Genomic DNA, 15431 nt, shown 5'->3' on the forward strand with positions numbered 1-15431 from the left:
TTTACTCCTGGTTTTCACATATTGATTGCTTTCCAGTTATTAAAATCAGGCTGACTATTCCATAGGGGTGCACCAATAGAGATTTTTGGGCTGATACCAGTGGGCTGCCACTGCAGGCTGGGGCTGGTCCCGGGTTCTTTCCGGCGAGGAGGCTGGGCTGGTCTACATCTACACTCAGGGCAGGTAGCAGTGGTGCTGGGAGTGGGGGCCATTGGGAATTTTGGGGTGGCTGTGACACCCCCTCCCCCTATCTTCTCCTTCCAGCAGTGCTACCACCCGTCTTGAGGACAGCCCAGGCCCAACCCCTCCTCCAGGAAGAGCTTGGTGCAGCTCTGGCCCCAGCCCGCAGTAGCATACTGCCTTTGCCCTGTGCACAGATTTGTGGGGTACACGCCACCCATGCCCTCCTGAGATGTGTGTAGGGGCAGGTGCTGCGCACCTGGACATGCTGCTCGTGGCTCTGTCCTGTGCCTTGCTTTGTCACAGCTGCGCAGCGCCTGCCCCAGCCCTAGTCCCTCCCTCAGTGTGGGGGCCTTTATAGAAGTTTGTTTTCTTTTTCTTTTCAAATGGTAATGTGTTTGGTAAAACAGTATCCCTATTTTTTTTTAACAGAATCATTTAAAAAAAGATTACAGAGCAAGATTCTGCAATGGAGAAAGGTAATGTGTTTAGATTTAAAATTTTGGTTCTTAGGAACTGAATATTTTGGAGAGTAACTTTGGTTAATATTGAGGTTAATATCACAGCTTCTAATTGTAACCCTTTAAATTGGTTTTGGCATATGGTGCATAATGAGGTCAGATCTGTGGGGGTTTCTGTGGTGCAGCTGCACCCTGCGTCTACTGTGCAGCTCACATGCTGGTGGCTCCAGTTTCCTGCGGCATTGGGTGCCTAAGACCCTGTGGAACCTGGGTAGGAATAGAGCTCAGATTGGGAGGGATTGTGGCGAGGCACAGCTCAAGCCCCAGGGCTAGCAGGGAACACCTGAAGGGGAGGGAACAGGTGTAGGAAGAGGGGATATGCCTGCTGCTGCTGCGGTCTCTATAATGGGGGCAAGGGGAGTCCAAGGGTCATTCCTGCTGCATCCCAACTGGGGGGAGCTGTGGGGAGCAGCAGCTGTATAAGTTGCTGGGCTTGGCCTGGGACAGTGGTGTTAGCAGGCAGGTCCCCTCTTTCTGTTCTGGAAGGGGTGGGAGGTGCTGCTGAGTTCTGTAGGGGAGGGGGTCCTGAGATCTGGGTAGAGTCTTACCTGGCTGCTGCTGATTCAGTGTGGTCTGCCCACCCTGGGAGGGATGGGTGACGGGAGATGGGAAGCAGAGCGTGGCACTAAGAGCTGGGGGTTTTCACCCATCCCTATGATGCTAGTTGTATCGTTTGCACTTTCCACCTCCCCCCAGTCCTCTTTAAAAAGTCTTAAATCTGCCCATTTAAACTCTTTAACAAAAAAATCCCACCCAACTTTTTAAAACCTTTTTTTCCCCTGATGAGATTCTTTGGCAGTTAACAAAGCAACTGCTTAATGTTATGTTGCTGCTGCTTCTACCGTTTAGTGTATAGACTGTATAACAATAATAGATTAATTAAATATAATATCAGATACTAACAATTGAAGAGTGATTGCATCAGTAGTTACTCAAGAAAGGATTGCCAAGTTGTACAAGCAACCTTAAGCTTACATGTGCCTGTTAGCTGCCAGTGTCTTCTCTGCACTAACCGTGACTCGAGGGTCCTGCTGATAGTCTCTCCCTTGCTCCCAGGATCTTGGAACATGCATTTCACCTGTTGGAAAGATGTGGGTGAGGGAGATATTGAGTGGGCTACATGAAGTTTTGTTGCTGGGAAATCAGTGCTCAGTTCAGTAAAAAATCTGCTATAACAAAAGAGTAAGCTAGCATTGTTGCCATTTTTGCAAGATGATGAAGGTTTCTTTATTCCTTAGTCTGTGCTAGGTCTAGAGTAGAGCTGTTCAACTGGGTAATGTACAGCTCGCAGGCTCCTCCTGGCCACCTACACAGTGACCGGGAGCTTGCACTTGGGGAAGTGTGGGTAGTGCTGTGGCTTCTGTGATGTGTGGTTCCTGCTGGTACATTTGCTGAATCCTGAGAGCTTGGACAGCCCTTGCGCAGAGCAAGAGGCTTTCCAGTTTGTACTTTTTCATTTCCCCTTGTGCCCCTCCTATTCTTGAAAGTTGTTTCTGTCAACACCTGCTGCTTCCTTTCTTGTAGGCTGGGGGGGAGGAAGGAAGATGTGCTGTCTCTCTCGCTGCAGAAAAGAGGCAATGCTCTTTTGTTTGCCAAAGGTTGTCCACAGAATAGAGCACCTTATAGATTTTTCAGGTGTCCTTTGGCTATTGTGAACCTTTATGGCATGCAGGAGCTCTCCATCAGTCACCTTGCTCATTGTAAGCTTTGCAGGCATGTTATTCAGCTCCTTCATATCTTGCCTGTCAGTTCAGCATGTGTAGACTGGTTTAAAAATGGTGGAACCCAGTCTAAGATTTGTACCTCCCACTAAAAGGGCAAATGTGTTTTCTGGTTGCTATTGATCTAAACAACATCGCTTACACAAAGCTGCGTAACTTAGATGGATTCTGCCTCGGGCTTTTTAAATGTCTGTACCAAGCCATGGTGTCCAACTTGGCTGGAAATTAGGCTCTAGAACCCAGGTCTGGGCACCTAGAAAACAAGGCCAAAAGTTTCCAGCACCACACAAGCCTGGCTGTGTAGGTGCTCTTGTAGTACAAATGCTGAACAAAAAATAACAAAAACACAGGCTGCTGAGCTGAAATACTAGTTGTTCAGTCACACAAGTAAGAATCTTACACAGGGGGTGCACTACCTTTTTGGCTTGTTTACCCATCTGTGGGTCCCACAAACCATGGGAATGATTGGTCCAGAAGTGAGGGGGTGGCTCAGACACAATGTTGGCCAACAACTGCTCTGTAAGAGGCCATCACTGAAATGATCTGGCACTGGCTGCAGGTCCAGGAAGCTTGGGCCTGACGCACGGCTTCTTGGACAGTTGCCCAGGTGGTTCCTGGCTGGTCTCCTTGCAGGCCCTGGGATCTTGGGGTGATGATGACAGCATGGGGTCGGAGAAAAGCCGCGCTATGTTCCCTGCTTGTCGCTGCCTATGGAACCTGTGCTTCTTTCAGGGGCGTGTGGGCAGCGGATCGTGGCTTGGCTCTGGCCCGAGCCCTGCACTGTCACTGCCCCAAGATCCTGAGGTCTACCCAGCTCTGCATACCTGTGTTGCCCTTGGCTGTGGTCCCATCCCAGCTGCCTGGCTGCACACCTGGTCTGCCTGGGTCCCGCCCCCTCTGAATGTGGGTATGGGGCAGGTGGGCTGGGATGTTTGGCAGTTGGGGTGGATCTGGTAGTGGCAGCCAGAAGGAGCTGCCACCACAGGGCCTGCTGTGAAATGGGAGATGGACAGATGAAATGGGAGTCCACTGAGCGTGGATCTGGTGCACAGGCTGTATTTTGCTTACCCCTGTGTTATACCATACTAGAAAACTACCAGTTATGCACAATGTGAATCAATGGAACATATTTTGTGGAAACAGTGAAGATGATATAAAATACCATGCAACAGCAGTAATACATATTTCAGATATAATAAAAGCTGTAGTGTGTCTGTCTGTCTGTAACTTTCTGGGCCAACTGGGCATGCTCCGCTGAGAGGGCACGTGCTGATTGGCTGTGAGGGCTTGGAGCATTATGGACAGAGGGAGTGACGGAGCCTCTGTAGGTCCCCCCCAACAACAGTTGGCAGGGAGGGGGAGGCAGAGGGGCGGGAGGGGAGTGGGAGGGGGAATGGGAAGGGAGAGTGTCTGCTGGCAGCACCCACCACCACTGCACCCCCCAATCTCCCTACCTCCCTGCCCCCCTGCTGCCACCGCCGCCCGTGCTGCCCGGCCCTGACAACAGGTGGCAGAGAGGGGAGGGCAGCGGGAAGGTAGGGAGGGGGGACATGCTGGGTGCCACTGGCCACTGCTGCATGCAAGCTTCCCCCTACTTCCCCCTCTCCCCCCATTCCTGAGAGCCAGCAGTGGTGTGGGGTCGGGGGGACACACAGGGCCAGACGTGGGGAGGGGGGGACAGGGCCGCACAGGGCCAGATGCGGGGTGTGGGTGTGTACAGGGCCAGAAGCAGAGTAGCAGCACTGCGGGGTGCTGGGTGGCGATGCTCCACCCCACTTGCCTGCCCCCCCACCAGTCATGATGGCCAATTTGCTAGTAGTTTATATAAATATATAACATAAAATAATCATGTTACTTGTAAATGATACTAATAGTGATATAGCATTATACTATAATAATAACAACCATAACAGCTCCGAATTGTAGGGGTGTGTGGTACATACTGGATACAAATATTGAGTACCTTTATTTCATGCAGTTCTTTAAATGCATTTTTTTCCTTGTTGTTTCTTGTAGTAAGCAGCAGATCGACATTCTGCCAGGCCAAAATGTGCTGAAAATTATACAAGATCGTTTTGGAAGTAAGCTTCTAACTCTTGTCTTTTAATCTCTTTGAGTTGTTATTTGAAGAATAAATTATAACCCTCTCACCAGTTGCACCTAATGAAATGAGTAGTTGTATGATTATTTGTTGCTTTTTGGCACTGTGTCTACACAGTGCAGACAACAAAATGATTTGTTTAAAGCACGGTTCTCAACCGTTTTAGGCTTGAGGCGCACCCCTTGATAGACTTCAGGCGTTTGAGGAAAATGCCTGCTCTTTGTTTTCACTTGCTTTTTGGCTTGAAAGGATCTCAAGGCACCCCAGGGTCTGGTTGGGATTCATTGGTTTAAAACATCTGAAAACTGCACAAATTGTTCTCTTCTTATGCTTTATTTAATGCAGCTCTACTCTTAAGTTTGATACAGTAATTTGTAACTATTACTGCGTAGCAAACTCTTTTCTGCAGCTTTTGTTTTGTGTAGTGTTAAGGCTGGTATGGTTTTTACATTATGCATCATGCAGTGGCAAGTATAATTCCTCATAGGATGCTGTAGCTTCACATATCCAAATGAATTCAGCTGTCTGAATGGCTTTCAGAGGGTGCTTTCCAAAGGATTCTGTGTAACTGAAAATGTACTGTACTTAAAAGATGAAAATTATGTACTATTTATCTTGTTATATTTATAACTTTTTCTTTTTAGGTTGTGTTGATGATATTACAACATATTCTCCAAACCTAACACGATGCTCAACCCCCATTGATATAATCCAAAAAGAGAAAGAGGTAAGTTACAGTAACTTGTAAGGAGATTTCTTTTATTGTGGTTTCCTTCCATTGGACTAAAGAAGCTTGTTTGTGGCTCAGGTATGTGCACTGGTGAGTGCAGTCAGCTTATATATTTTTGTGTTATAATTTAGGCCTCTATTGCAACCATTAAAATTATTTTTCTGTGGTTGTCATGACAGAATAAAAGCAGATGGAGGCAGTATAATTAAGTCTTTGAAAGATGAATTTTGATTTAGATGTGTACTCTGAAGGGGCAATATTGCTTGCAAGTTTTGAAATCTAGTTTTGCAAATCCTGAAGTAGATTTCAATTATTCAAAAATGAAATATTTGAATCAATTCAACCTGATGTAGAGAAGTAGGACCTTGCTCTTGGTCTCCCAGAAAGTTATTGCCAGAGCTGGGACTTGAATCGTCAAACAACACAATAAGTATGCAGAAACTCTTAATAATTTATTGAAAGTCTGTAAATAACTGAAAATAGAAGTGTTGAAATGTGATAAAGTCTTCTTTATGTAACTTCAGATGAGATTAAGAGCATAAAATACAGCTATGTGCTAAATGCTTTTATTGTTGTTGTATGAAGCCATTTCCTTTTCTACTTCTTCTGTTGTTCACTAGAAAATATTGCAGAAAAGTTCAGGTTTATTTGACTTGGTGACTAAGACCTTTACTGGTAGTCCATCTTTAACTCTATCTCCAGTAAAAACAGCTGACAGCACAGGTTAGTGCTACTACCTTCGAACTATTACATTTTTGGGGGGGAAACAGGTTTTTGGGTTTCTTTGTTTGAAGCTAATACCATTTCATACTTACAGCAGAACAGTCACTTGCAACACATCAGAAATCTGCAATACTTAAAGACATTGATTCTAATGAAACAAAGCAGCATGTGGTAGAAGAAAAAAGCTCACATGACAATGACATTACGGACACTAAGGATCTCGTTGCTTCTAGCAAGCAAGATGATGTCTCAGAAGATGTTGAAACCACAAGTCAAAATCTTGCTGACACTTCTGAAGATGAGGATATGGATGTGGCCATGGGGTCACCTGTTCTTTTGGAAGAAGCAAAACTGTCTCCTGTATGCTTGTAAGTAAAGCTGCACTTTTTGGTGATTTTTAAATTTGCAAAAGAGAAGAGTTTGTCATCGTGTATCAAATTTGACCTGAATTCACAACTTGATTAATGTTGGCTAGTAAAATGTTTCAGGGTAGTTTAACAAAACTAGGGGGGGGTGGAAGGAAGTAATAGTACTTCATGTTATCCAGTAGTCTAGTGTTTTAGGTACTCTTCCCAGGATGTGGGCAAGCTAGTTAAATTCTTCCTCTTCCCGAAGGAATTAATCTGTAACTGCCATACTCCAGGGGAATTTAAGGGGTGTGTGTGTGTTTGCAACCCTGTCAATAAGGTGTGTTTGTTTCATTTTGTAGAACTAACTAACCTTATACCCAGGGATCCAGGTTTTCCACTTCATGTGGAAAAACACAGATTTTCCCCTTTAATGGAGAAAGTCACAGACGTTCCAATTTCAAGGAGAAACACCCAGATATTCCCCTTTGAAGTGGGAAACCATGGGTTTGCCCTTGCAGGCTGGGAGAGTTCCAGCCTACCAGGAGTTGCTTGGTGGTGGAGGGAGCTGGGGGCAGACGATTGGAGGCTGCAGAGCAGGGGGCACCATGTACATGTGAGCATGCACACACACCTGGCCAGCAGCACAGCCACGCAGAGTGGTGGGAGCAGCTCCATGCTGGTAAGTTCATTGGCGATATTTTGGGAGAGGTGGATGAGGGGGGCATGTGCCCCCCCAGATTTCTGTGCTGACAGTGGGGCTTGAGGCTGCAGTGTGGCTGGAACCAGGGCCTGGTAGCTGCTGCAGACGGTGGAACACGGAGCCTGGCATGGCTGGAGTGGAGGTAGGTTGCAGGCTCCCCACTATGGGGCTTGGGGCTGTCGCCAGGGGCTAAGTGGGGGATCTGCTAGAAGGTTTCTGGGGGGCTCTTAGGTGGGTCAACGGGTTGCTAGGGGAGTTAGAGCTGCTAGGATGTGTGAGGCTGCAGCCCAGCAGGAGCCAGTACCCTGTAGCGGTAGAGGCAGGGGTGGTGCAGAGTTGTGCCCCCTTCATTGTGTCCTCAATCCCCCTCCCCCTCAGACATCACCGTAGGGGGTCCTTTAAATCATGGCACAACTTGTGGCATGGTGGCTCCTTTAATCTTGGAGTTCTCCCTGCGCACCACCCCTTCACTGATTTGGCTGATGCGCCCGCCCGCCCTGCCACTTGCTCCTGCAGGCCGGGAGGTGCAAATAAGCTGTGTTTTTTGCGTCCTACTACTTGCTGCTGATTGGATGAGACCCAAAAACCACCGGCATATTTGTAACTGCAAAACTGGCCATCAGGAGCGTGCTGCATGTGGTGGGGCTGACAGCCCCAAGCAGCAGTAGTGGGACATGCGGGGAACTTCAAGAGTAAAGGAGCCACATTTGTGTGAGCTGCACTGTGTTTTAAATCAGGCCCTACAGGGTATAGGTAAGTTCTTGGGGTGCGGGGGAAGCGGGACTGGAAGGCCAGGGTTTGGGGACCATCCCTGTATCCTCAGGTCCGGAGGCTGAGCTCTGGCAATCTCGATCCGGCCTTGTGCCATTGGAGGGACCCCAGTGGCACGGTATCGGCCTATCTGCCTGGTTAGTAATTGGCTATCGGTATCGGCTAAGAAAATATTTATTGGTGCACCCCTAGTAACAACCATTTAGCTTCAGCTTCTCTGAAGAGAGTTGGGGGGGATCCAAGCTAAATCTCCTCCAAGATTTGCAGTGGAATTCAGTGGTTGACTGCTTTGAGCTTCTCATTAAGAACTGGCTTATTCTGATGACCATTTGGTGAGGAAAATTGTGACAAAATTGACGAAAGTATCACAGCTAGAGTAGTCGACATTGGACTAAAGAGAAATTTTGAAGGTATGCTGAATTCACTAAAACCTATTTCCATAGCCTTAAACAAACTACCACAAGATTGCTGCCATATTGCCTATGCCGTTGGAATTTGGAAAGAACTTCAAGAAACAAAGCAAGAAATACCCAACAGCAAAGTTAAACTGTAGGCAGTAAAGAAGAGGATGAATCGGGCACTTACTCCACCTCATTTTTTGGCTGTGTCCTTAACACAAAGTACCAAGTTAAATGCCTAGCTGGTGAAGAGGACAATGCTATGACAGGACATCTACTAATCACCCATCAGTCATAATAAATTTCAGTGCTAGACATGAATCATTCAAGCAGGATGTGTGTCCTGAGGATGTTTTAAAGAAAATCACAGCACTGCACTGGTGGAAGTCTCTAATAAAGCACCTGGAGCTAGAATTTGTTGAAGTGCTAAACCAGCTTTTTCCAGCAGTAGCCTGTTCTGCAAGTGCAGAAAGAATATTTTCTTCATTTGGACACGGTTCTTTCAAAGCTGAGAATTAAATTTTTGGGAGTTGAAGAAGTAGGAAACCTTGTTTTTTCTCTTCCAGTCTATGAATAAGGAGGAAGAAGAGGATGAAATTTAGGAGTTCTAAAAACGTGAAAGAAGGGGCATGAAGATTTTCAAAATAGCTTAGGTAAAAAAAAGTCCCATTTGAAAGAGAATTAGCTAAGTAGGAACTTAAAGCTCAAATGACTTTCATTTACACATTTTAGAAAATTTTCCCTAGGGTGTCCTTAAATAATTGGCTTAATTCACTTACGACCGTTCAGACTTCTAATACTACAGCAAACGCTGTGACATCCAGCACTTTACCATCTGGAATGCTCCACGAACCGGCATCTGTCAATACAACTGTTCCTTCTGAGGGACGTGGCAAAAGCGAAACTGGAAGTCCCACTTCTGGTTTTGCTGCCACGAGCCGAGTCCCACTTCTTCCTTGTGGACCACAGCCTGGGACAGAGCAGCCTGCATGGAGGTCCCCTCCCTGTCCCCCGGCACACTGATGCCAGGAAGTGAAACCCCTGGTGCACCGGACGCAGCATATTTGATTAACCGGCATCCCCTATTCCTCAAGGATGCTGAATAACCGAGCTTTTACTGTATCACAGCTGAGACTAGTTTTTAAAAAATTAGTTGCACATGTGTACCATGTTTTGATTTAAAAAAAAATAGTTTTGTCATCCCAAACATCATCAGGGTAGATAAAAATCAATGATTTAAAAAAAAAAAATGGATTTAAAAAATGTAAATAAAATTATTTTGATTTAATCACATTTTTGTTGTTAAGATGCTTTAAAAAAAACCCCTATATAAAGATAGTTTTAATTTGTTAATGGTCAAAGATATCATCGTGGAATAGGGATTATAACTTCTAATTATATACAATAGCAAAGAGAGCTGTGGAATGCTAGAAGACTGAGAAACCACCTGTAGCATGTCTATGCACTGAACAGACATTATAAGACAAGTAGAGACATACCAAATTCACAATTTCACTGATTCTGTGAAATCTGGCATTGGCCATGGAATCTGGGCAATGCCTGCAAAACCTGTGGAAAAAAAGAAAAACTTGTGGAAAAGAAAATGCTGGTTCCTCGGAGGGAGCCAGCAGTTCTCAGTGCACTGTGGCAGCTTCTTTTGGGTGTGGGGTAGGGGAAAGGCTGGCTGCTACCCCTACCCCTTACTGCTGATTGGCTGTGAGGGCTGCCTGTCATGTGGTCTTACTTCAATCAGCAGTAAGCGGTAGGACCACATGACGGGCAACCCCCACAACCAATCCATGGCGAGAGGTGGGGCAATTGGAGCACCTTGGCCACTCAGAAATGGGGAGGGGGGTGACCGTGCTCTGCCTGTGAAATAGCAGCCTGGGCCTGTGTTCTGCCTGTGGAATCAGGGGGAAGTCCCCCTCCCCCCCCATGAATTAGGTAGGTCCCTAATTATGTGTTGCTCCAAAATGTAGCTCTACCTAGCTCTTCTTATTTAATCAAAGAACATTTCTCTAGTCAGTAGTGCTATAAGGACATATATAATACTACAAATGTAACTTCTGCCCATGTCAGTAGAAAGATCTCCACTTGAGAATACCTACCTTAAACTAATAGTTATGACAGTTGCCAGGGGAGTAGCAGACCTGAATTCTGCAGAATTCACTTACAAAAAGTGAAACAGAATCAACTAAAGAATAAAAGCTTTCATCTCGGGGTATTTCTTACTGAGACACAGGAGGGACGTGAACCTTTATTTCCAGTATCCTAAGCAAGTGCCCTGATGACTGGGCTATTACTACTTGTAGTTTTGTGAATTATATTTCAGTTTGTGAGAAACCTAAATGATAATTTCAGTTCCTGTTGAACAGGTTTTTTTTTTTTTGCCAGACTTAAGAAAATCAATTATTTATACAGCCCTGTGTACACGTGTGTGTGTTTGTATGTGTGTGTTGATATGCAGTTATTTGTCAAAATATTTTTTCTTATAAAAGTATGCTATTTTGCTAACTTGTAAGTTGCAGTTTCTCCTGGTAATGTATCTGATCTCTTTTCTAAAAGTGTGCTTCTGTTCATAGTGCATGATTTTAAATGCTCTTTTTTTTTTTTTTTTTTTTTTTTTTTTTTTTTTTACAGACATACAGAAATTGAAAGCTCGGCAGTATCTCAGTCAATGGAAGAAGATCAAGTTGCTCCAATGGAAAGAGTAAAATGTCTTACTGTGCCTTCTGAACAGAAAGTAAAGAAGCCTTTTTCTTCAGCACTTTTAACAGCCATGACAACAGAAACAATTGAAAAAAGGTGTGTTAATCTGAGTAATGTAAAGCTCCCAGGCTCCTCCTGGCCACCCACACAGTGACTACGAGCTTGCACTTGGGGAAGTGTGGGCAGTGCTGTGGCTTCTGTGATGTGTGGCCCCTGCTGGTACAGTTCCTGGACCCTGAGAGCTTGGACAGCCCTTGCCCAGAGCAAGAGGCTTTCCAGTTTGTACTTTTTCATTTCCCCTTGTGCCCTTCCTATTCTTGAAAGTTGTTTCTGTCAACACCTGCTGCTTCCTTTCTTGTAGGCTGTGGAGTGAGGGAGGAAGGAAAGGAATGGTCTGTCTTGAAGCTGAACTCTGCATGCATGTGTCAGATGGAAATAGGAAGTAAAATACACTCCTTTTCCCCTCCTCTCTTGCCTTTACTGTGGTTCGTCATGTTTAGTTAGTTGCTGCTGCTTCAGGTGACTCCTCCCTTACTAATGCAGGGGTTTACCTGGATTTGTGAACCGTAGTCAACCTACCGAAAAGGAAGAAAAGACTTAGTTTAAGTTCTTAACAGTGAATGTCAGGGAGTCGAACTGTGCTGTAGGATTGTTCTTATAATCTAAACTTTGGCTTTTCAACTTTTAAGTACCTATACTAGTTAGTGTTCTTTTTAAACCACAGGGTCATTAGCTCCATAACTGGAATCATCTGTCTAGGCAGTGGAGAGATGTGCTGTCTCTCTCGCTGCAGAAAAGAGGCAATGCTCTTTTGTTTGCCAAAGGTTGTCCACAGAATAAAGCACCTCATAGATTTTTCAGGTGTCCTTTGGCTATTGTGAACCTTTATGGCATGCAGGAACTCTCCCTCAGTCCCCTTGCTCATTTTAAGTTTTGCAGGCATAGTATTCATATCCTTCATATCTGTTAACATAATGGGGGGGGGCGGTGGGGGAAATTACACAATATGTGATTTTTAATGGCTGGTAACTTATTTGTATCAAAAAGATTTTTTTTTTTTAATTATGTAGGCTGACAGATTACCAAACTCTGACAGTTTGTGCACCACCAATTTAAAACAATACAACCTTAAGTACCACCACCAAATTTTTGTTATCTAATGTAATTATAATAAATCTGTTAATGCGTACCACTGACAGCTTGTCTGTGTACCACAGTTTGGGAACCGTTGCTCTTGGCATTATCCAGTGAGGGTTGTTATCATGCCATATTTCACCTTTTTACCACAAACTATTTTATCTGCAAAATTTAAACAAAAATGAACAACTTTTATAGAAATGTCTTTACTTCTATTATATTCAATAATATATGGATGATTTTCTTTTGAATTTTCAACAAAAATCTCATCTCCATGCAGATGACAAGGATAGTAAATGAAAGGTGAAAGTTACAGTGCAGTGTACTTCATTTAAGTGCATAGCCTTGGGATTGAAAAAGATTATTCATTTACCTGGAACATGCACTTAATCAAACTTAATGTAAACTATGCTTATTATGTATATAGTTCTGTTGGTGCTCTGGTATAAGTACCCCAGTCCTGAATTACTCCAGTATTTCTGAGGCTTGTAATAGCAACCCTTTGAGAGCTGCTTACTCTTCAGTATTTCTGGTGTGGTTAGAGGTGGTACAAAGTGTCCTAAATATACAGTTAAAGATAGTTTGCTGGAAATGGGAGTAGAGGTAGGTTACAAAGTAGACAGTGGGGCTGGAAAATACTATGCACTTGGTTTGTGCAGATAACCAATATTTGCTGCAATGTAATCAATAGGTAACAAATTGGGGCTGGCATTGTGTTATACTGGGGTGGGCAAAATGGTTGATACCGCCTGCAGCTGGACTTCATTTCCCAGCAGTGCAGTGGCAGTGGATCTTGGGGCTGGAGCAGAGCTGTGATCCATTGCTTACCTGCCACTGTGATGAGTGCCAGTTCTGCATGCAGTTGATCTCGGCTCAGTGGAATCAATGGAACATATTTTGTGGAAACAGTGATGATGATATAAAATATCATGCAACAGCAGTAATACATAATTCTGATATAATAAAAGCCTTATTCTGTCTGTAATGCTCTGGTCCAACTGCGCATGCTCCACTAAGGTGCACGTGCTGATTGACTGTGAAGGCTTGGAGCATTATGGATAGAGGGGGTGAGGGAGCCTCCATGGGCCCCCCCCCAACAACAGCTGGTAGGGAGGGGGAGGCAGCGGGGAAGAGGGGCGGGTGGGGAGTGCGAGGGGGAATGGAAACAGGGAGTGTCTGGTGGCAGCGCCCACCACCACCGCATCACCCTCTGTTCCCCCCCGCTGCCACCACCCCCCTTGCCGCCCGTCCCCAACAACAGGTCGCAGAGAGGGGAGGGCAGCGGGGAGGCAGGGAGAGGGGTCATGCTGGGGTGCCGCTGGCCACCTCTGCATGCATGCTTTCCCCCGTACCCCTCCACCCATTCCTGAGAGCCAGCAGTGGCGTGGGGTGGGGGGACGACACACAGGGTCAGATATTGGTTGGGGGGGGAAGCGGGGGCAGATGCAGGGAGTAGATGTGCGCGGGGCCAGAGGCAGAGCAGCAGCACTGCGGGGCGCTGGGTGGCAGTGCTCCATCCTTGTTCACTTGCCCCCCCACCAGTCATGATGGCCAATTTGCTAGTAGTTTATATAAATATATAACATATAAAATAATCATGTTACTTGTAAATGATACTAATAGTGATATAACATTATATTATAATAATAACAACCATAACAGCTCCTAATTGTAGTGGTGTGTGGTACATACTGGATACAAATATTGAGTACCTTTATTTCATGCAGTTCTTTAAATGCATTTTTTTCCTTGTTGTTTCTTGTAGTAAGCAGCAGATCGACATTCTGCCAGGCCAAAATGTGCTGAAAATTATACAAGATCGTTTTGGAAGTAAGCTTCTAACTCTTGTCTTTTAATCTCTTTGAGTTGTTATTTGAAGAATAAATTATAACCCTCTCACCAGTTGCACCTAATGAAATGAGTAGTTGTATGATTATTTGTTGCTTTTTGGCACTGTGTCTACACAGTGCAGACAACAAAATGATTTGTTTAAAGCACGGTTCTCAACCGTTTTAGGCTTGAGGCGCACCCCTTGATAGACTTCAGGCGTTTGAGGAAAATGCCTGCTCTTTGTTTTCACTTGCTTTTTGGCTTGAAAGGATCTCAAGGCACCCCAGGGTCTGGTTGGGATTCATTGGTTTAAAACATCTGAAAACTGCACAAATTGTTCTCTTCTTATGCTTTATTTAATGCAGCTCTACTCTTAAGTTTGATACAGTAATTTGTAACTATTACTGCGTAGCAAACTCTTTTCTGCAGCTTTTGTTTTGTGTAGTGTTAAGGCTGGTATGGTTTTTACATTATGCATCATGCAGTGGCAAGTATAATTCCTCATAGGATGCTGTAGCTTCACATATCCAAATGAATTCAGCTGTCTGAATGGCTTTCAGAGGGTGCTTTCCAAAGGATTCTGTGTAACTGAAAATGTACTGTACTTAAAAGATGAAAATTATGTACTATTTATCTTGTTATATTTATAACTTTTTCTTTTTAGGTTGTGTTGATGATATTACAACATATTCTCCAAACCTAACACGATGCTCAACCCCCATTGATATAATCCAAAAAGAGAAAGAGGTAAGTTACAGTAACTTGTAAGGAGATTTCTTTTATTGTGGTTTCCTTCCATTGGACTAAAGAAGCTTGTTTGTGGCTCAGGTATGTGCACTGGTGAGTGCAGTCAGCTTATATATTTTCGTGTTATAATTTAGGCCTCTAATGCAACCGTTAAAATTATTTTTCTGTGGTTGTCATGACAGAATAATCTGGTCATATATTTTTATTAAGTCTGTGTGTCTGCTGCACAAGACACTTTTTTTTTTCCTCAAATAGTTGGTAGTTGGTCAATAGCTTTATTGCGATGTTTTCTGCAAAAACTTTCAGTTGTTTTGCTACTTGTTTTCTGCTCATCTACCAATCAGGTATATGGTTATGTTTTCCTAAGCAGATGGAGGCAGTATAATTAAGTCTTTGAAAGATGGCCCTTGTATATACAAGGAATTTGTCACCTCCCAGTCTTCAGTTGTTTCTCATGTGTAGAAGGTAGAATAGTTCCATTTCTAGTTGGCTTAAGAAAAGAAAAAGAAAAGCCCTGTTTAAAATCATGGAAATTGTTCCTTTTGTCATTGTACCTATTGAGTACTGTCTGTACCAAAGGGGAAGCTGCACTTTCTTGGTTTGTTATTGAGATTCTGTTTTTGTTTTTATTTTCTGCTCAGAGCTTATTTTTGTGGTCACTGTATGAATTTTAGCAAGCACTTCCCTGTTTGCAGTCTACCTAGATATCTATGGTCTCTGTTGCAATCTTCTCCAAATTCCAAATATGTAATTAAATAGTACTCATAACACCACTGCTAAGTAGGGAAGTATTATCCCCACTAACCCCATTGA

The 15431-nt window shown here is 44.3% G+C and overlaps 1 protein-coding gene across 3 annotated transcripts in view; it reads left to right on the top strand.

The window, feature by feature from the left end:
• The window catches only part of CENPC (centromere protein C), a 78403-nt gene that overhangs the window by 4747 nt on the left and 58225 nt on the right, over positions 1-15431 (top strand). For 2 of the 3 annotated variants that reach the window (XR_009459882.1, XM_059722179.1), the window contains exons 2-8: positions 4439-4503; positions 5168-5250; positions 5874-5976; positions 6071-6344; positions 10836-11000; positions 13807-13871; positions 14536-14618. Coding sequence is in view for 2 of the 3 variants with exons in the window: in XM_059722179.1 (XP_059578162.1) it covers positions 4439-4503; positions 5168-5250; positions 5874-5976; positions 6071-6344; positions 10836-11000; positions 13807-13871; positions 14536-14618 (838 nt within the window). In the remaining variant the exon portion in view is untranslated. Of the gene's footprint in view, positions 1-612; positions 660-4438; positions 4504-5167; positions 5251-5873; positions 5977-6070; positions 6345-10835; positions 11001-13806; positions 13872-14535; positions 14619-15431 lie in introns of all 3 variants that reach the window. The other variant, XM_059722180.1, reaches the window with a different exon arrangement.

The sequence above is a fragment of the Alligator mississippiensis genome, chromosome 2, assembly GCF_030867095.1.
Source record: "Alligator mississippiensis isolate rAllMis1 chromosome 2, rAllMis1, whole genome shotgun sequence".
Taxonomy (NCBI): domain Eukaryota; kingdom Metazoa; phylum Chordata; order Crocodylia; family Alligatoridae; genus Alligator; species Alligator mississippiensis.